Genomic DNA, 20,988 nt, shown 5'->3' on the forward strand with positions numbered 1-20,988 from the left:
ATTAACAAGACTTATTGCTGGACTCCCCCAACAATGCAAATTCACTGGAAACATAAAATAATAATTAATTATATTTTTGTTAATTATATTTTGTTGTTTGTTATTCAAAGCAAACACAAAGAAAGGTTGAAAAAAGTTATCTTGACTCAACATAGACAAAAGTAATTAATAACCAATTAATCATTTTAGACAGTTTATTGGTTTTTAATTGATTTTCAGGTAGAGATAGCATTGTTAGTAGCAAAGGACTGAATTCAGATCCATATTCAAAATCTATAAATAAATTTGGAATTCGATTAAAAATACATTTGGAAAATAAAAATTACAACAAAAACTAAAAAAAATGGAATTCAGAGTCAATAACAGCCCAGGAAACAATTTTGAAATCATAATTCAGTATATTTTGTATTGGCCAAGATATTTGTTAATGATAACCATCAATCTTTCGTAGAACAAGAAAATCAAAAGAACAAGAGCTGACCCGGCAAATGTACGTTTCACAACTGGATACAATCTAACGTTAGTGATTATGTTTAACTAATGTTGGATGAAGTACAACATGAAATTATTGTATATCATTTGAAATGTATTCATTAATTCATTTAAAAGGGACATTCCTAAAACCTAAGCATGTTAGCCAAGTACATATCTACTACTACATCCAAGTACAAGGGCTTTTTGCGCTCCCCACCAAGTAGAAGAGGGGTTCAGTATATTCCAGCCCGTTCAAGAAGCTTAACAAAGTGTTATAACGTACACAAACAATAGATTACCCCTTCCCCTCATAACCCACTTAACCCCTAGGGCGCTAGATATACATTTCTTTATTTCCCCCCTAGTGTGCGATTAACTTTCAATAAATAATTGTTAATTTGCTTAAAGTTGTATTTTAATTAAGATTTCTAAAGTTATTAAAGGAAGTAAGTAAAAACAAAAAACTTATTTTTTATAGAGTTAAAATATGTTTCACAAATACATAAACGATTAGAAATATATAACCTTAAAAATATAAACTCTCCCAATTAACTTTAAAATCTAATAAAACTAAAAGGAACACAAAAATTGAAATCTCATCTAAAGTCATCGTAGTTGCTTGTTACAATTTACAGATGTAACTTATCACATGCAATTCAACATAGGAACATGCCTGTGCAGATCCCAAGAATTGCACTGTCATCCTTTCCTTATGAAAATAGCTGTCAAAGGCACCAGTGTACAGCGGAAACGAGTTTGGTTGCTATGATAACCTTTTTTGGAGTGGTAACAGGTGTCCGAGGATTACTAATTGAGCACAGCTGTTGTCTGACATTCAGTTAACAGTCATAATGCATTTATTTCACTTCCAACGGTAAATAAAATTTACAAATATAAATAATATATATCAATATAAACATAATCATACATAAAATTAGTTCACCAGTTATACACACCACCAACAGTTTTATGAACTACAGTTTCTGATCAAAGACAAAAACTTTAATAGCGAGATTTGCCGTCATTCAAGTGGGAAAAGTTAATAGTAGCGATAGCAGCAGCATAACTTTATCCTGCAGTCTTCTACATGCACTTGAAATGTGCGAACCAGGTTTTTGTTCATTTGTGTTGTGTTATGTAATTCAACAATAATTTTCACGAAGCTAACACTGATGTATGGACTGTTTTTTTTATTTGCTGATGATGGTATCTTGATACTGAAAAGCATAAGCAATTTTAATCTTAGACTATAGGACAATATGTGTTTAGCGTATAGTTATTGTAATTTTGCAGTTTATGGTATCCAATATTAACTTAAAATAAGTACGTAAGTAAAGCATTAGTTTTGAAAATAATTGATTGCAAGATGTACGAGGGCTGTTCAGAAAGTAACCTCCGGTCGATTGAAAAAAATACACCAAGTTAAGTAAAAATATTTTAATATATACATCTTACAACTACATCTTTGCACTATTTTTCGACATAGTCTCCATCACGATTGAGGCACTTATCGTATCTCTTCACAAGCTTTGAAATTCCTTCTGCATAAAAATCACCCGCCTGTGCCTTGAGCCAGCCTGTGACCGCATCTTTGAGCTCTTCGTCGTCATCAAACCGCTGGGACCCGAGCCATTTCTTCATATGCATGAAGAGGTGATAGTCGCTTGGCGCCAGATCTGGGCTGTAAGGTGGATGGTTGAAAACGTCCCACTTGAAGGACTTAAGAAGGGCTGTTGTTTCTGCAAGCAGAGTGAGGACGGGCGTTATCGTGCAAAAAAAACGATACCGGAAGTCAGCATACCACGGCGTTTGTTCTGTATAGCCCGTCGTAATGTTTTTAGTGTTTCACAGTACACGTCTTGATTTATGGTCGTCCCACGTTCCATGAATTCAACCAACAACACCCCTTTGGCATCCCAAAACACCGTTGCCATCAGTTTTCTGGCAGAAAAATCTTGCCGGGCTTTTTTTGGTTTGGTAGGCGAATCTGAATGTGCCCACATCTTTGATTGTTCTTTTGTCTCAGGGTTTACGTACTTAATCCAGGTTTCGTCACCGGTCACGATTCTGTTTAACAATGGTTCTCCTTCGTCCGCATAACGTGACAGAAAGTCTAATGCAGAGGCCATTCTTTGAGTTTTGTGGTGGTCGGTAAGAATTTTGGGCACCCATCGTGCACATAACTTACGGTAACCCAATCTTGCTGTCACTATCTCGTACAAAAGAGTCTTAGAAATCTGTGGAAAATCAGTAGACAACTCCGCCATTGTGAAACGTCGATTTTCACGAACTTTTGCATCAACTGTCTGAACGAGTTCGTCAGTCACCAAGGATGGTCTACCACTCCTCTCTTCATCATGAACGTTTTCTCGTCCACTTTTAAATAAACGTACCCATTCACGGACAACTCCTTCACTCATAACTTGTGGTCCGTACACGGCACAAAGCTCACGATGAATAGCTGCTGCAGAGTATCCTTTGGCTGTAAAAAACCGTATAACAGCACGCACTTCACATTTGGCGGTATTTTCTATTGCAGCACACATTTCAAACTGCCACAAAAACTAAACTAGCGCAGGTACGATGTTCACTCGACTACAGCTTGATGCTGACTGACCTGCTTAGTGCGTGAATGCACAGATGGCGCGCTACTCCCCTCCACTACCCGCACTGTGACCAACCGGAGGTTACTTTCTGAACAGCCCTCGTACATTATTATTAAGAAAACTTGTTCTAATCTATTGTGTATGAGTTAAAAGTGTTAAATAATGGGAGTTAGAATGTGCTGTAAACAGAGTAATGAGTATTAGAAGAAAGAAAGGAAGACAAAGTGTAATTGAAGGGGTTATCTGCCAGGCAGAATCTTGGAATGTTGACATTTTTTTTCAGACAATAATTTACTAATTTTATTCTCCAGTATTTCATTTGGTTTTGGTTAGTAAGTGGGAATGTAGAGTAAGAGGTTACTAACGTACTGAAATATTCACTTAATGCATTTGTAAAGAACTGGTATTACATTTGTTCACTGGATATAAGATCAGTCAATACAATAAAATATTACAAGAAGGTAGACATGTATCCAATTCTCAAGTCCACAAAGAACATCATAAATTTATAGAATATTACAAAAGTTCAACCTTCCAATTATATAACAAATGATTAATGCTATGTGAAGTGTATGTTCTACAGGACTTTATTTTCTTGAGTTATTTTTGTTGTTGATTTGCTGTTTAGTAATATTAATTTCCTTTGAAGTCACAGATGGTGGTGACAAAGCCTGAAGCTGTAATAGTTAAATCATGTTTGTTATTACAGACTGCTACAGCTCCCCCACCTCTGGCGGGTCACACTCTGACACTGCGGCGGGGCCCGGAGTCTGAGAGTCTACTGCTCATCGGAGGGTTCAGCCCCAACTTTGGTTTCCTGCAGTCGGTGTGGGAGTTCGACCTAGCCACTGAGAACTGGACAGAGCTGGAGACCTTTGGAAATGGACCTCTGGGTATTTTATTTTATGTTAAAAATCTGTTTTAACCTAATAAAAGTTGTCTATTAGTAACACAAATTCTTCAAAGAATACCAAAATACTGTAAGTTTTGTATAGTTCAACTTTATAGGATATTTTTACTTATAAAGTTCACTGAATGCACGCCTAAATCCATCTAACCCAGTCTAGTTGTAAATAGTTCTTTTTTATTTGTATCAATAAATTTGCTAATTTAAAAGTAAAATGCTCTGTTTTATACTTTCTTTGCTTTTACCTTTTATAATTTAGTTCAAATAAAAATTAGCTTTGAACTTAAGAAACCAATTTTTTTTCCTTTTTTTTGGTGTTATAGCAAAGTTAATGGATTTATTAGTGGTGTATGAAGGGTTAAAATAGGATGTCTAAGCACTAGAAATGTATTGATAAAGCTGATATTGTTTTGTGAATCCTCAGGAGTGTACGGACACAGCACAGTGTACCACGTGCCCACTGCCAGCTTCTACGTGTTTGGAGGCTACACGTACGCTGTTAACCGTACGTTTATATCTAACAAACTGTACACATTCCACTACCCGTCGCAGACTTGGTCCGTCCTACCCACTTTTGAGGAGTACAACCCACCCAGGATGCAACTGGTGTGTTTTCACTATACTATATTACGTAACAGCAAGTAATACAATATTTAGTAAAAAGATCTGACAATGTAATACTGATTAAGGTACATCAAACGGTTTGTTGGAGTATGTTGAATGAAGTGATTTTATTGCAGTGGACATTTATTATACTTAAACTAGCTTATTAACCCTTAATTTTTTTAGTTTTTTAAATACACGCTATAAAGAGGTCTAATTATTTTATCACAAATAACTTGGTTTTTATATTAAGTACTATGAATTTCAAAACTTTTGTTACATTTACTTGTACAGAAATGGCAAAAAAGGAAAAATTACGTGTCGTTGCAAAAATTAATGTTACTCAACTTGTAAATAAAGTAGGCTTATAAGTTTTGTTTCTTGGATTAAGACTTAAATTTAAAATAAAATGGATAGATATTTAAGTCTAATATTTTTTTTACTAATTTATAATTTTAAGTTTGGATCAACAAACTAGAAATTTTAAAATTTTAATTTTAATTTTATAATAAATGTATTTATTATAAACTGATCTAGCCAATATATATATAAAACTTAAGTAAGTAGTTCTTTATACTGACAAGTTTTCTTCTGCTCAAGCCACAGCCAAGGTTCCTGCACACGGCTGTGACGACTGATGAGTTTCTGTTGGTGTTCGGAGGTCGTAGTGTCACGCCCACAACGCAGGACTCACTCATCGCCTACTCGTACGCCTGCAACCAATGGATCAGGCTGTTGTCCAAAGGTGATTACAGGTTCTAGTTTAATTATCCATCAAGTATTTAGGAGTATATTTAAATTTACCTATAATATGAGAAGAATTACTTGTTGTTAATTGATTTTAGAGGAAATAAGATTAAAGGTACAAAGAACTTGTATTTAGGCAATGTAAGTAAATAGCATCAGTGATTGAAGATATTGTCACGGAGCTGGCCGTCGTGGCGGCCTGGCTGTTGACGTAAGGGACCGCCATAAATCCTTCTGCGAGAGCCATCAAAACACCCTCATAAATGGCTGGGCCAGTCCTTTCTTCTGAATAGGCTGATGACAATAGAAAGTCTAGAGCAGTCTTCCTGGTAAAAGACTCACTGCCCATTGACTCCGGAATCTTCTAGACCTTCCAGAGCCCACCGGTATATAGACCCTTCTAGCAAGAATGCTAGAAGGTTATATAAGGCCGTCTACTGGGGAGCCGGGGGAGTTGTGAGTACCAGTGAGGCAGTGTAGTGAGTGTCGTGACACGGATCCTGTGATAGTGAGTGCCTGCGGAGATACTGCTGTGGGAATCGTCGCATCGTGGGATCGACCCGGAAGATTCAGCGCAGTATTGGACAACTCCTGTGGAAGGATTACGACACCGGGGAAACCGTAAGCAAAATTGGACTTAAGCAGAAGAGACAGTAAAGCCACTTGTTAATTAGCTATATTTGTGATTGCAAATAATATTAGTTTTGCAGAAAGCCATCTTAGTCATTTAGCAAATATTAATAATTAGTAATTGTAATTTATTGGAGTTGTAATTAATAGTAAATAATTGTAAATAGTAATTTCTTTCATTAAAGTAATTATTTGTCCTTATTGTAAATTAGCTTTAATAAACATTATTAATTGTAACTAATAATCGTGTTGCTTATTTGTAAACCCACATAAGAATTATTTAGTTTGTAAAAAACGTAACATTGGTGTCAGAAGTGGGATTGATTTGTTAAAGCAACACTTTAGATATTATTTATTATTTATTTATTGTATTAATATTATTGTAAAGTAATAATATAATAAAACGATGGCTTCTAGTGGGTTTAAGTTAGCAGATTTGAAAGTGGCTGATTTAAAACGGGAGTTAGAAAAAAGGGACTTAGATACTTCTGGGACAAAAACAGTTTTTAGCTTATAGACTTAAACAGGCGATGATAGAAGCAGGTGAAGATCCCGAAATATTAATTTTTGAAACTGAAGCAAGTAAGCTTACCCAAAGTGTTACAATCTAACTTAACTAAAACATTGGAAGAAAAATTAAATAGTAATAGTAAAAACATTGGAAGAAAAATTAAATAGTAATTGTGAAACACTTCAAAATGACTTGAAAAGTATGAAAGATGAATTAGCTACAGAGTTTAATTTAAAAATTTGTAGAGTTGAAGAGGAATTTAAAAAGCAACTAGAAGCGGGTATAAATGGTTGCTCCAAACAATTAGAAGACAAGTTAAATGATTATTCAAAAGAATTTGGTGATAGAATTAGGATCTTAGAGGAAATAGCTCAGAGAAACAAGGGCTCAGAAACCTGCACAGAATCCATTGTTAGCCCAGAAGATGGAAAAACCAGAATTAATTACGGAACCTCAGCTTAATTCATGTCCACCAATGAGTAATTGCAGGGGTGCCAACCTTCGACGGTAAGATGACCTGGGAGGATTTTCGGACACTGTTCGAGACTGCTGCCGCCGTCCACCGTTGGCCGTCATCAACAAAAGCGTCCATGCTCTGCCTTTCGCTGCGTGGAGACGCGCTAAAGGTCCTGCAGACCGTGCCACCTGCGGAGCGCCAAAACTACGGAGAAACTGGTTAGACGACTGGAGATGCGGTTCGGACATAAGCACATGGAACTGGTCTACAGGTCTCAACTCAGGAGTCGCCACCAGAAGTCCAATGAATCACTGCAGGAATTTGAAGCTGATATCGCCACGACTTGTAAGAGGTGCTTACTCTACTTGTGATGAGGCTGTCTGCGAGAACTTATCCATCGACAAATTCCTCGACGGCCTTCGAGACGCTGAAACACAGCAGGCTGTAAAGTTGGCTCGTCCTAAAGACATTACACGAGGCGCTAACACAAGCACTAGAATTTTGAAGCAGTAAGACAGTCTGTGCAAGGACATGCACGTCTTCGAGGGGTCTGGCGTGGAAGAAGGTTTTAAGATAGAAGACGTAGTCCAGAGAGTGCTGGATGCGCTGAAGAACAGGAAGAAGGAAATCCGCTGCTGGAGTTGTGGAGAGTTGGGCCATCCCCGAAGCAAGTGCCCAGATAGAGCCTCTTGGGGGGCAGATGCAGGAAAACTAAAAAGGGTTGACAGGAAGGGGCAATTGTCAACCAGCAAAACTGTGAGGCCCCAGCCGACAGCATATATTTGTGGCATCTTTTGTCAGGACAGACTAACAGCCTCTACATAGATGGGATTAGTCAACGGGAAGCCCAGAAGCCTTCTACTAGACACTGGGGCAACGTATGACCATAGTAAATAGAGATGTTTGTTCACCTCCCAATAAAGTCACTCCAACAACCTGGACATTGAGGACTGCGACTGGGGACTTGGCCAGTGTTCACGGGGAGACAGTTGCCACCTTCTGCATCGGGAGTACATGCTTTAAACATCGCACTCTCGTTGCTAACATCGAGGAGGACGTTATACTCGGCATGGACGTAATTGATGAAACTTGGCCTTCAATTAGACCTCAAGGAAAAGGGGTGACGACTGTTGGCGGAGAAGAAGTCGTCCTTCAGCTTAGAAAAAATCTTACTTCTTCGGTGCGGTTATTAAAAGATACCACACTGCCATCTCGTGCTCAGAAGATCGTGAGAGCAGAAGTCAACAGAACTGTACCGGAAGGACAGAACTTAATGTTAGACCCCAGCTGTAAACGAAGAGGAGCTTGGCCGAGGTGTCCCCTTGTAGGGAAGACACTGTTTCAATCTTCCAGGGGAAGTTCCAGTCTGCATAATGAACTTAAACGACTATCCTGTTACTTTAAAACAAGGCAAAGCTCTTAGGTACCTGTTACTCAGTTTCTTCTGTATCGCAATCTGTTAGACAGACAGCATCCTGCCACAAGAATCTTCCAGAAGACATAGCTAAATTTGTGAGAGATGCTTGCAAGGGAATGGACTTGGAACAAACTAAACAAGTAGCTAAGTTAATAACAGAGTACCAGGATGTTTTCGAAACTGCTACAGGGCCAAGAGGCAGGACGACTGTAGTTCAGCACAAGATAAATGTTGGAGACGCACAACCAATCCGCCAAATTCCTAGGAGACTACCCTGGGCGAAGAGGGAGGAAGCTGAGCAAATAACAAAGGAGATGGAGCGAGATGGGGTGATCGAGCCTTCCAGCAGTCCATGGAATTCGCCGGTGGTACTAGTGAAGAAGAAGGATGGGGACTTCTAGGTTCTGCGTGGACTACCGACTACTCAATAACGTCACCAAGAAGGACAGTTACCCTTTAACCGCGGATCGACCGACACACTGGATGCTCTGGGAGGCGGCAAGTTCTTCTCGACCCTGGACATGAAGAGTGGGTACTGGCAAGTAGAGATTGCTCCAGAGGACAAGGAAAAAAAACGGCATTTTCCATAGGGAATGGAAACGGACTGTGGCAGTTCACCGTGATGCCTTTTGGACTATGCAATGCACCAGCTACCTTCGAGAGATTAATGGAGAACGTGCTTAGAGGTCTAACTTGGGAAACCTGTCTAGTGTATCTGGATGATATCATAGTCATTGGAAAAGACGTTTAAAGACCATCTTCAGAACCTGGAAAGATCTTTATAAGGCTTCGTTCTGCCAACGTGAAGCTTAACCTGAAGAAGTGGCAACTTATTTAAAAATAAGGTAAACTATCTCGGACATGTAGTCTCGTCAGAAGGAGTCTCTGTGGATCCAGAGAAGATACGAGCGATAAAGGAATGGCCCACACCACGTAACAAACATGAGGTAAGAAGTTTCCTCGGGCTGTGCACCTATTACCGCCGCTTCGTGAAGGGTTATGCCGATATTGCTAAGCCACTGACCAAGCTCACGGAAGAACAGCGCAAGTTTGAATGGACCTCAGAGTCGAGTGAAGCATTTGGGATACTCAAGACTGCTCTCTGTAGTGCTCCGATCTTGGGATTCCCTCGCTTTGGAGAAAAGTTCATTGTCGACAACTGACGCCAGCGACGTGGGCATAGGAGGAGTACTCTCGCAAGTTCAGGATGGCCAGGAAACCGTGGTAGCCTATTTCAGCAGAACACTATCTAAGGCCGAAAGGAATTACTGCGTCACAAGGAGGGAACTGCTAGCAGTCGTGAAGTCCCTAGAACACTTTCATAAATACCTCTATGGACAACCTTTCCATTTAAGGACAGATCACTCCGCCCTGACTTGGCTACTGAAACTTCAAGAACTTGGAGGGGCAGACAGCGCGATGGGTGCAGCGGCTTCAGGAGTACAACTTCACGTCTGAACACCGACAAGGGAAGAAACATTCCAACGCTGATGCTCTGTCACGTCGTCCTTGTCCAGAAGGCTGTAAGCACTGCTCCAAGGTTAGAAGAAAAGAATCCTTCGGCAGAAGTACGTTGTGTCACCGTGGAGCCTGCTAGTGGATGGGAAATGAGTGAACTTCGGAACGAGTAGCTAGGAGACACGGAGATCGGACCACTCCTGCGAGAGGTGGAAGCTGGAACTCGACCTAGTTGGGAAAGACATCGCGGCTAGAGATCACCTATACAAGAGCTACTGGGCACAGTGGGACTCTATGAAGATCAAGAACGGAGTACTAATAAGGAATCTGGGAAGCTCCTAACGGGAAGAGGAAAATCGAACAGATCGTACTCCCAAGAAGTAAGAGGAGGGAAGTCCTTATGGAGTTGCATAACGGAGCGTCCTGGAGGTCATCTTGGTGTCAACAAGACAGTTGGAAAAGTTGCGACAACGGTTCTACTGGCTGCACCTTAGGGCTGATGTTGAGAAATGGTGCCGCCAATGTGATGTATGTGCTGGAAGCCGAGGGCCTCAAACAAGAAGTCGAGGCAGGATGCGGCAGTACAACGTTGGATCACCCTTCGAGAGGATCGCCATCGACATCGCTGGACCATTTCCCGTGACAGACGCAGGGAATAAATATCTCCTGGTGGCCATGGATTACTTCACGAAAATGGCCAGAAGTATACGCCATACCAAACCAGGAGGCATCTACTGTGGCAGGATGCTTGGTGAACGACTTCGTCTGCCGGTATGGGGTACCCGTGAGCTACACAGCGACCAAGGGACGAACTTCGGTTCTATCTTGATGAGGGATGTTCTTCAGCGTCTGGGAGTGCATAAGACACGGACAACCCCGCTTCACCCACAATCCGATGGGATGGTTGAGAGATACATCAAGACTCTCGTCGGTCATCTCAGGAAAGTTGTCTCCACCAGCCAGCGGGATTGGGATAAGAAGGTGCCAGTTTTTCTGCTGGCCTACAGATCTTCTAGCCATGAAACAACTGGTGTTACCCCAGCAAGAAATGGTCTTCGGAAGAGAACTTCGGCTACCAAGTGATCTCATGTTCGGCCTACCCACTGACAAGGAGAGGCCAGCGACTGACTTCGCCTCGGAACTCGTTGATCAATTGCACGACACTCACGAGTTTGCTCGCCAGCACCTGAAGGTCGCCAGTGACAAGATGAAGGCTCGCTACGACCGACAAGCCAACTCAGCTGGATTCCAGGAGAACAACTTGGTTTGGCTCTACAGTCCCCTGCGGAGGAAGGGAAGGTGCCCAAAGGCTTCAACAGGACTGGATTGGACCTTATCGTGTGGTGACACGAATCAACGACGTGGTCTACCGAATCCAAAGACACCCAAGAGGCAAGATGCTCGTCGTCCACTAGATCGTCTAGCGTCTTACCATGGTTCCAACACTGATCGGGACGATCAGCCTTAAGGAGAGGGCAGTGTCACGGAGCTGGCCGTCGCGCGGCGGCTGCGGTGGCGGCCTGGCTGTTGACGTAAGGGGACCGCCATAAATCCTTCTGCGAGAGCCATCAACACCCTCATAAATGGCTGGGCCAGTCCTTTCTTCTGAATAGGCTGATGACAATAGAAAGTCTAGAGCAGTCCTTCCTGGTAAAAGACTCACTGCCCATTGACTCCGGAATCTTCTAGACCTTCCAGAGCCCACCGGTATAGACCCTTCTAGCAAGAATGCTAGAAGGTTATATAAGGCCGTCTAATGGGGAGCGGGGGAGTTGTGAGTACCAGTGAGGCAGTGTAGTGAGTGTCGTGACACGGATCCTGTGATAGTGAGTGCCTGCGGAGATACTGCTGTGGGAATCGTCGCATCGTGGGATCGACCGGAAGATTCAGCGCAGTATTGGACAACTCCTGTGGAAGGATACGACACCGGGGAAACCGTAAGCAAATTGGACTTAAGCAGAAGAGACAGTAAAGCCACTTGTTAATTAGCTATATTTGTGATTGCAAATAATATTAGTTTTTGCAGAAGCCATCTTAGTCATTTAGCAAATATTAATAATAGTAATTATTGGAGTTGTAAATTAATAGTAATAATTGTAAATAGTAATTTCTTTCAATTAAAGTAATTTATTTGTCCTTATTGTAAATTAGCTTTAATAAACATTATTAATTGTAACTAAAAATCGTGTTGCTTATTTGTAAACCCACATAAGAATTATTTAGTTTGTAAAAACGTAACAATATATTGAAGTAAAGAATCATCCAGCAATTCATTTATTTTGTACCAACTTCCAGAACTATAAGAATGTTTGTAGGATTATTATTTTAAAGTCTTGGAAAATAGGAAAAAAGGAAAGGACGTCGATAAGGATTTTCTGTGGAGTGATAAACGAAATATTCTAAGCTAAACATTAAATTTTGTAAAATTTAATTAACTGGTGTAGGTATTATATACATAACAGTTATTAATATAAGTTAACTTTGTTAAATATTCTTTAAATGAAATTAATGATTCATGAAGATTAGTATTGCACATATTATTACTAGGCAAAGTTATTGTGGGACTGTTACATTTTATCTCTTCAAAACTCAAAGAAATGACATGGCCATTAAACATAGAGAAATGTAATTTACTATCACTGGTAAATTGTCTGAGGCACTTCACAAATGAACAAATATTTGTAGAATCCTGATGATGAAATCATTGATTCCAGAAGGCCTTGCAATAATAAAATCATTATTGGAAAATTTTTGTTCGCTTATAAGTGATAGTAAATTAAATTGTTTTTCAATGCTCCAAGATTCTTCATAGAGAAACCCAGACACTATAAAGAGGGAAAGCCAAGAGAACTGATGGAATGTGTGTTTATAACAGATGTAGTTGTTGTGGGCAACCCTCCGCCGGCCACCTACGCCCATGCCATGGCTCTGGATCCCGAGACCACCAACAGTACAGTTGCGTACGTGATGGGAGGCTTTGCTGGAGGTATACAGAGCCATGTCACTCGCATCTCTTTGCCGTCTGATTTGTGCCGTCTCTGGACCAACAAGGACAAGTGCAGGTACAGTCGTGTCAGAACCTTTTTTATGGGCATTCAAGTAAAACGTATTGTTTGGTGTCAGGGATCAGTACAGCCAGTTATTCTTACCTACAAATAAAATAGTGAGACATCTCTTAACACTTTCACTGCAGTTCTGTGTGCTTCTGAATCAACTGAAATTTTGTATTAAATAGCATGATTAATTTCTTTGTTACACATGCTAGCTTATTTTTAATGCAAATAAATATTTCATGACTATTAAAAGCTAAAAGATTTTTGGTGTTACTAATATCAAATCATGTGATTAGTAACAATCATAGATTAGGCTGCTAAAACTACGTAAATAGCGATTTCTCTTGGGCATCTCTCTTCTCCCCTTTATTGTTATAAGATTCATATTTACAGCATAAAAATGGATGAGATATAAAATTGGAGAGAACACAGCAACAATGTAGGTACACAATTATTGTTTAAGGAGTTTACAAAAAACCTTTATTTCAAAATCACATAATTTTACAGAGTCAGGTACTTAGAAGCACGCGTGACTTGTTACTACAATATAACATGCATACATTACAAAAATATGCATGCAGTTTGCAAGTTAAGGATTTTTTCTTATTTTTATGTTTTCTTTCACCATGGTGTACAGATACTGTATTCATACTATCAGTCCATAACATATACTAAATACAGGGGTGCTGAAAAGTCCCGGGACGGTCTAATAACTTTTGAACTAATTACAATATAAGAACCAAAATTTACATCAAGCTTTTGCTCATATAAAACTATTATTTTATGTATTTCACCATGATATCCTGCTTATGGGGGACGTCCCGCTAGGGGTTGGTGAAAATTCTTAAATAGAAGCATAGGTCGAGTCGTACATCAAATTAAAGCTCTTTTTAATTGAAATATTTTGGCGAAAATCTGACGTAAAAAAGTTGACGCATTACAAAATGGCGGACACTCAAAGATTATAAAATACAGAATTTTTCAAATGCAAACATTCTGGTTGTTAGAGAAAACTGAGACACTTTATCTTTTATTTTACTTCTTTTACTTCAAATCACTTACCAAAACAGTTATAACAAATGTTCAAAGTGTTTGCCTTCAGTTTGCTGACAATATCCCAATCGGTTGTAGAACGCTGATATCGCATTGTTTATCTGGAAATTCCTTATCAGCAGGTAAGGTTATTACATCAAGTTTTAACAAATAAATACATGTATAAATAATAAATATTAAATATTGGCCAAGCAACACTTTCTATCTCCATTAACAAGCAAAAACAGCAAGATCAACAAATAATATTTAAAAATATCAACAAGCATAAATATATAAATAGATTTAACAAACAAAAAAGTATCAAACAGTAAACATCAATATAAATACCAATGACAGTAAGACTTAAAATCAAACAACAAGAACATAATGTAGTATAGTAGTATTAATAGAATATATAATTTTTATTACTTCCTGCTACATAATCTTCATTTTAAACCTGGGTTTTGAATTTAATACTACTATATAATTTTCTTATTTCAAAATACATTTATTTATTATTTTTGGGCCAGTATAACAAAATTGTTTTCGAGTAATTTCCTTTTTAAAACATGGGACAAGAATTGACAATTGTAGTTAATATTAAATAAGTTAGGCTGTTACATATTAAGTGTAAAATGTAGGGTATTGGCATTAAATCCTTCAGGCTTAAATATTAAATTCACTGTAGAAATGTTTGTGACAGGTCATTTCTGGGATGTTCGTACTGTGCTGTGATCAGCGAGACTGGCAATTCCACCAGCTACTGCTACAGCAACTCCCGTGGTGCGATAAGTGACCCGTGCCGTGGCCTGGAGGGGACTCACAAGACTAACAACGGTGTCATGTGTAACCGGGAGTTCCTCGGGCAGCGAACCTGCGAGCAGTACACCACCTGCACGGACTGTCTGGCACGCTGGCCCTCACACTGGGACGAGCCTCCGGTACTGGCGGTCATCTTGATTTTAGGCCTATAAGAACAATGTTAAACCTTGCACTTTTACGTCCATGGGTAATAGTAATAAAACTAAAGGAAATGTTAGATAGTCTAATACAAAGATACAGTCTATACATATACAAATGCTTTTACTTTTTCCAATACTTTTAACCCTTAGAGCGCCATGCTAAAATTGGATAATTTCTCTTCTAGAGCTCATTTATTGAAAAAAGCCAAAGTTAATTTTTGTGAACGTGTTATTTTTTTATTTTTAACCTTTATGAAAAGTCAGAAAAAGCATTAATAATTTTTGTGTATGATTTGTGGGTTCAAATGTCTATATTATGTTTTATTGTTATTTATTTTATTCTTATTATATTATTTGATAAAATTGTGAAACTCAGGATCATCGGCATTTGCCATGGTTTAAGAAAATAACTAATGCAACTAACAAACTAACTAAATTACAAACGAGTGCAAAACACATTAGAGGTATGCCACACAAGCCAAACACACTATGACAGCGACGCGCATATACGCGTCATCGACGCTGTCCATGACCTTCACCCGCCTCGCCTCCAGCTTCAAATAGATGCAGCTGTGCCTAGTGACATCCCCTAGGCGTTGACGTACTACATTTTACAGTCTGTGAAGATTCCATGCATGGAATAACACAACATGAAAACGCAAAAACTAAAAATAGCCAAAACGCGTAAAGGGTGTTAAGAGTGTAAATCATAAGATTGCATATACACGTCAACAGCATATAAAGTGTTAAAGTATATAAAAAAAATCTAAACATTTTGTATTTCATCATTTATATATTATAATACGAGGGGTATCCAAAAAGGAAGTTTCCCTGTTCTGTAAAAAGACGCGTACGTAACACAGCGTGCAGCTGTGGGCGGGGATATGTAGCGCGGTTCGGTTGGCAACAGGTGCGCCGGTCACTGGCCCATTGTCACGCTTCTCAGTCAGTTGCTGCCCAAACATCATGGAGACTCCACTGCGTTCTGCCGCCAGTTGCGAAGTCCGTAGTGTTATTCGTTTCTTGACCGCCAAAAATGAAACTGCCGTTGAAATTCATCGTCAGTTGTGTCAAGTGTATGGTGAACATGTTATGTCCGTTCAGATGGTCCGTCGTTGGCGTGCAATGTTTTTGGAAGGAAGAGAAAATGTTCATGACGATGAGCGTCGTGGCCGATCGGCCAATTCTCGGCAACCTGACATCATTAGTGCTGTACGAGCAGTTATTGACAATGATAAGCGAGTGACTCTCGATGAAATTATGGATAAACTGCCGTCAAGTGTTGAAGTTAGCCGGTCATCTGTGCACAATATCATGACAGAAGATCTTCAGCTTGCAAAAGTGTGTGCAAGATGGGTGCCTCGCTTATTGAGCAATGCCCATAAACAACAACGAATGGCTGCTGCCCAGTCTTTCTTGCGATTGTTTGACGATGAAGATGAAAACCTTTTCAGTAGAATAGTCACTGGTGATGAAACATGGATTCACCACTCAACTCCAGAGACCAAACGCCAGAGTATGGTGTGGCAAAAAAAAAGGAGAGGCAGCTCCTCAAAAAGCTAAAGTTTTTGAGTCGGCAGGAAAGGTAATGGCTACAGTTTTTTGGGACTGCCGTGGAGTGTTATTGATTGACTATCTTCCTCGTGGCGAAACCATAAATGCAGAAAGGTATTGTGAAGTTCTCACCAGACTTCGGCGGGCAATACATAATAAACGGCGCGGACTTTTGTCGCGCACGGTTCTGCTTATTCAAGATAACGCCCGACCACACGCTGCTCGTGCAACAATGGAACTTTTGAGGAAATTTAAGTGGGATGTTTTTGGTCATCCTCCATACTCACCAGATCTTGCGCCTAGCGATTTTCATCTGTTTCCGGAGCTGAAAAGACACCTTGGCGGTCGGCGATTTGCCAACAGCGATGACCTTCAAAATGAGGTGGATACTTGGCTTAAAAATTTGGCGGGTGAATTTTGTGATGCTGGAATAAAAAAACTACTTCCTAGATACCAAGAGTGCTTAGAAAGGGATGGTAACTATGTAGAAAAATAAGGTATGATGTAAAAAGTTGAATAAATGTGTTTCAGTTATTTTTTGAGTCTTTTTAACTTTTTCATAATTAATGGAAACTTACTTTTTGGATACCCCTCGTAATATACACTAAAAGAAATATTTTTATGTGCGTTAATTTTATATGTCTTAAAAATAAGACATCTTTCATGTGTTCTGAAATAAGGACATAAAAGGGTATGAGGTTTAACATAATTCTTATGGTAGAAAACTCAAGGTCATTTCACTACAGCTGGATCTAAAATATAAATACTTTGTAATAATATCCATGAAATTATAAAAAAATTTAGAATAAGGTACTTTGTATTGAAATAAATTACATTGTATGATCTGTAAGTAAGGAGTTGGGGTGTACCTCAGTGATCTTAGCTTATAAATTAACTTTTATGCATAAGAATATTCCACAAGGTTTTATTATAAGATAAAATGTTAGTATGCTTTTCTAAAATAACGTAGCAGCAAGATTTATACCTTACGTTTAAATACCTTACTAAAGTTATTTTTATACCTGCCTTCTGATAACATGTATCAGCTGTAACATTGTTAGCTATTCAGTGTCAAGTCTTGTGAAGGGTAATAAATTATTAACATGTTCATTTTCACACCTTTCACTTGTTAACTATGGGAGCATAATACTCAAGAAACTAGCAACTTAACCAGTTGGAAGGCAAACTGTTAGGTGATGTCATTCAATGTTAGAGGGTTACACCTCACAACCAACCAATTAATAATCATAACTTATTTATGAGTTGTATTTGCACCGATGCAGTGTAATATAGTTTTTATATCTCATCTTTTCATAATAGTTCTACAGGAAATTTTTATAAGTGATGTTTACGCTACACTAAAGTTGTTATGTAAAATGTGCATGCTGAAATACAGTTCTTTCATTAATCTAAACAGATAAACAACTAACACGTAGTATAAAATTTTACAAAAACTTGTTTGGATGTTGGATGTAGGTGTGTAAATGGTGTGGCAAGTGCTCGAGGGCGCGCTGTGTGCCAGCGACTGCCGACTGTGACAGAGATAACAAATGCCGCGTGGTGACAAATGTGACTCAGTGCGCGGAGACACAGTGTGCTGCCAGCGATTGTAACAAATGTCACGCCCTCGGCAACTGTCTCTGGACCAGGTCAGCAGGAGTGTTTCATTCTTCATTCTCATTAGTACAAAATAAATCACAGTTTGATTAGAATTTATTTTCAGTGTAGTAAACTTCAATAGGGCAATTAATCGACTACACATATTGTTTGACAGGTAAATTACACAGTAAATTAACTAGTTTTTTATTTGGAAAGTTATGAATTATGGTTATGAGATATGGCTAAGGCATGGTACCATCTACATATAAATTCTACTGTACATTCCCCTCTCTTCTTATCCTTAAACAACAATGAGTTGCTGATATAAAATACTTCAGGAACTTTTAAGAACTATTGACATTTAACTTAATTAACCTGTACTGTTTTTAAAGAACTTCACTGATTGTAATGATGTTAACTGGTTTTTGTTTGTTTTTTTTTCAATTTATTAATTTATTTATTAGTTAAGTACATAAGTTGACTTCAGTAGTGTTGTAAAAAGCAGTATTATAAAAGCAAAATTTATTAAGAGGTTTACTTAGTACATCTGCAAACCAAATCACCAGTTGAGTTAATTCTAACTTTTATATTCTGCCAAATAATATTTAGTTCAGCCATTGGGCTGAAGCCTAAGGGAACCAATATGAATGGGTCTGAAGAAACATTGTCTCTCCTTTGAAACACAAAAATGTCACTTCTCTGTTAGTGGCAGCTGTAATATTGGGTACTTACAAGGTATGATCTTGTGTTTTTTTTAACCCTTTAACCGCCTCGTTTCTGGATTCGCAGTGACACCCAAGCATCGGCCTTAGTTACATACTAAGACCCCCTGCCCGAATATCTTTTCTTATTATTAGGAGTTTTTGACATGACACATTATTTAAAGTTTAATAAATAGAGTAAACAATGTTTTAAAACATCACTTTCACAAAACTATCTACAATTAAACATTGGAAAACACCCTGTAAAATATCAACCTAACCTTTCTCGAACACATGGGCGATACAAAGCACATGGCGTCCAAGTAGTTTGAGTAATTTCCACAAGATTGAACCACCAAATATCTTCTAGACATTTTTAACATTACAGAACACCAAGTAACACAATACAACAGCTGATAAAACAAAAATAAAACAGCTGATAATATGAAGTCGAGTATACTCGGGAGTGGTGGTTATTCAGGAAACTATAGTTGCACGATATATCTCGGACATGGCAGTTAAGGATTAATTACAGATGGTTTGCTTTGGAACTTCCTTCTCTATTTGTTATTTATAAACTGTGTCAGTCATTTATTGATCTTATTTGGTAAAATTGTGCTTGTAGACAAGCGATGCTGACTACGGAGCAAGGAGTGAAGGTCACCGAAGATCCCATCTACGACTGGAGCTGTGTTACTCAGGAGTTCACGTCTAGGATCAGTATCCCAATGAAGACAAGCAGTGCTGTTTGTCCAGCACGCTGCAGCGAGCATAAGGACTGTGACAGCTGTCTCACCTCTCAGGTACTGGCTGATGGGGATCATGAAAATGTCACTTAGCATTGTGTCGTAATAAGAAGGGGACTGTTAGTCTCAAATTAGGTGACTTATTGAGGCTTACTTAGGATTTATTGAAAGTAATACAAAAAACAAACACAGTAATGTAAGATTGGATTTTTTGCAAAGTGAAAAAAATTAGGAAAAAGACTTTGTTTTTTTATTTACTGTTTGATTACATAAATTTGCATATGGTAATTCAACTATCAGCATCAGCTCTTGCTTAATTAAAATAATAAATTAGTACAAATATATAAACTAAGCCGATTAATTGTTTTAACACGTCCACAACAATGGCTAATTTCCTGACTTTTTTATATGCCATCAAACTTTTGATTAATAATGGCAAAAAACCATAATAATTTTTTTAAAATTTAATTTACATACTAAATTAAGCAATCATGTGCCCAACAGGGTACATGAGGTATTTCTTTAAGCGCAGGCTGATATTTAACAAACCACTGAGACAGGCAAACAAGAAAAATGCAATAAGGAAATGTATACCAATGCAGTTGTGAAAGATTGCATGTAACCGATGGGGTACACATAGTATGTGTTATTAGCTGACAGTCACGGAAGAGATTTAGCATGGAACTTAAACAAACATGTAAAGAAATATGAAGCCTATGGTTTTATCAAGCCAGGTGGTCGTGCTGCCCAAGTCTTGAATCAACATAACATTGAAGGGGAAAAGTTAAACTCTGATGATATTTTAGTGATCTCCTGTGGCACAAACGAGTGTAGCACGCAATGAAGGTAACACAATGATTGACATTGTAAGTAACAGGTTGAAGAATTATAAAAAGTCAAAGGTTGTTCTCATAGACCTACCTAACAGATATGATTTGGCCAGCTGGTCCTGTGTTAATGCTGAAACACGAAGAGTCAATATTGAGTTAAAAAATATTGTGTGATGGACTCGAAAATGTAACTTTGGTGGAGGCTAGCAAGGCGGATAGACAACTTCATACAAGACACGGGATGCACTTTAACAACAAAGGAAAACAATGGCTTGTGCAGAAGATCTGTGAGGCTGTAGCAAGAGAATGGACGGAGAGCAGTCAGTATTCGAAGAGAGACGAGCGTATCTTTGCATGGAGGGGAATCTGAAGAACATACAAAGCCACCTGAAGAAGAGGAGAGCATAATTTAGAACATTCTTCAATACCAGCACAGACACTGAGTTCTGGACATAATGGTTTTTTAGACAAGTGAGAAACAGTAGGCTAAATAGTTTAGTAACTGAACATAAAAAAGTACAGTTTGCACAAATAGGTTTTTTATTTTTAAATATTCAGGTCTGGATGGTAAGATAACACTTTTAGAAAGTTTCCTGGTTAACTTAAAAAAATTAGATTTTATTTGTATATCGGAGCATTGGCTAAAACAATTAGAAATTAGTTTAACATTTCCAGTAGGTTATCGCTGTGTTAGTGCCTTC

The 20,988-nt window shown here is 38.6% G+C and overlaps 1 protein-coding gene across 3 annotated transcripts in view; it reads left to right on the forward strand.

Moving 5' to 3' along the window:
• LOC124364817 (multiple epidermal growth factor-like domains protein 8) overlaps positions 1-20,988 on the forward strand; it is a 111,618-nt gene that overhangs the window by 65,076 nt on the left and 25,554 nt on the right. For all 3 annotated transcript variants that reach the window (XM_046820593.1, XM_046820592.1, XM_046820594.1), the window contains 7 exons: positions 3,790-3,973; positions 4,412-4,593; positions 5,191-5,335; positions 12,686-12,872; positions 14,599-14,836; positions 17,888-18,060; positions 19,337-19,514. In XM_046820593.1, coding sequence (XP_046676549.1) covers positions 3,790-3,973; positions 4,412-4,593; positions 5,191-5,335; positions 12,686-12,872; positions 14,599-14,836; positions 17,888-18,060; positions 19,337-19,514 — 1,287 coding nt within the window. The remainder of the gene's footprint in view (positions 1-3,789; positions 3,974-4,411; positions 4,594-5,190; positions 5,336-12,685; positions 12,873-14,598; positions 14,837-17,887; positions 18,061-19,336; positions 19,515-20,988) is intronic.

Source organism: Homalodisca vitripennis, chromosome 6 (genome assembly GCF_021130785.1).
Source record: "Homalodisca vitripennis isolate AUS2020 chromosome 6, UT_GWSS_2.1, whole genome shotgun sequence".
Lineage (NCBI taxonomy): Eukaryota > Metazoa > Arthropoda > Insecta > Hemiptera > Cicadellidae > Homalodisca > Homalodisca vitripennis.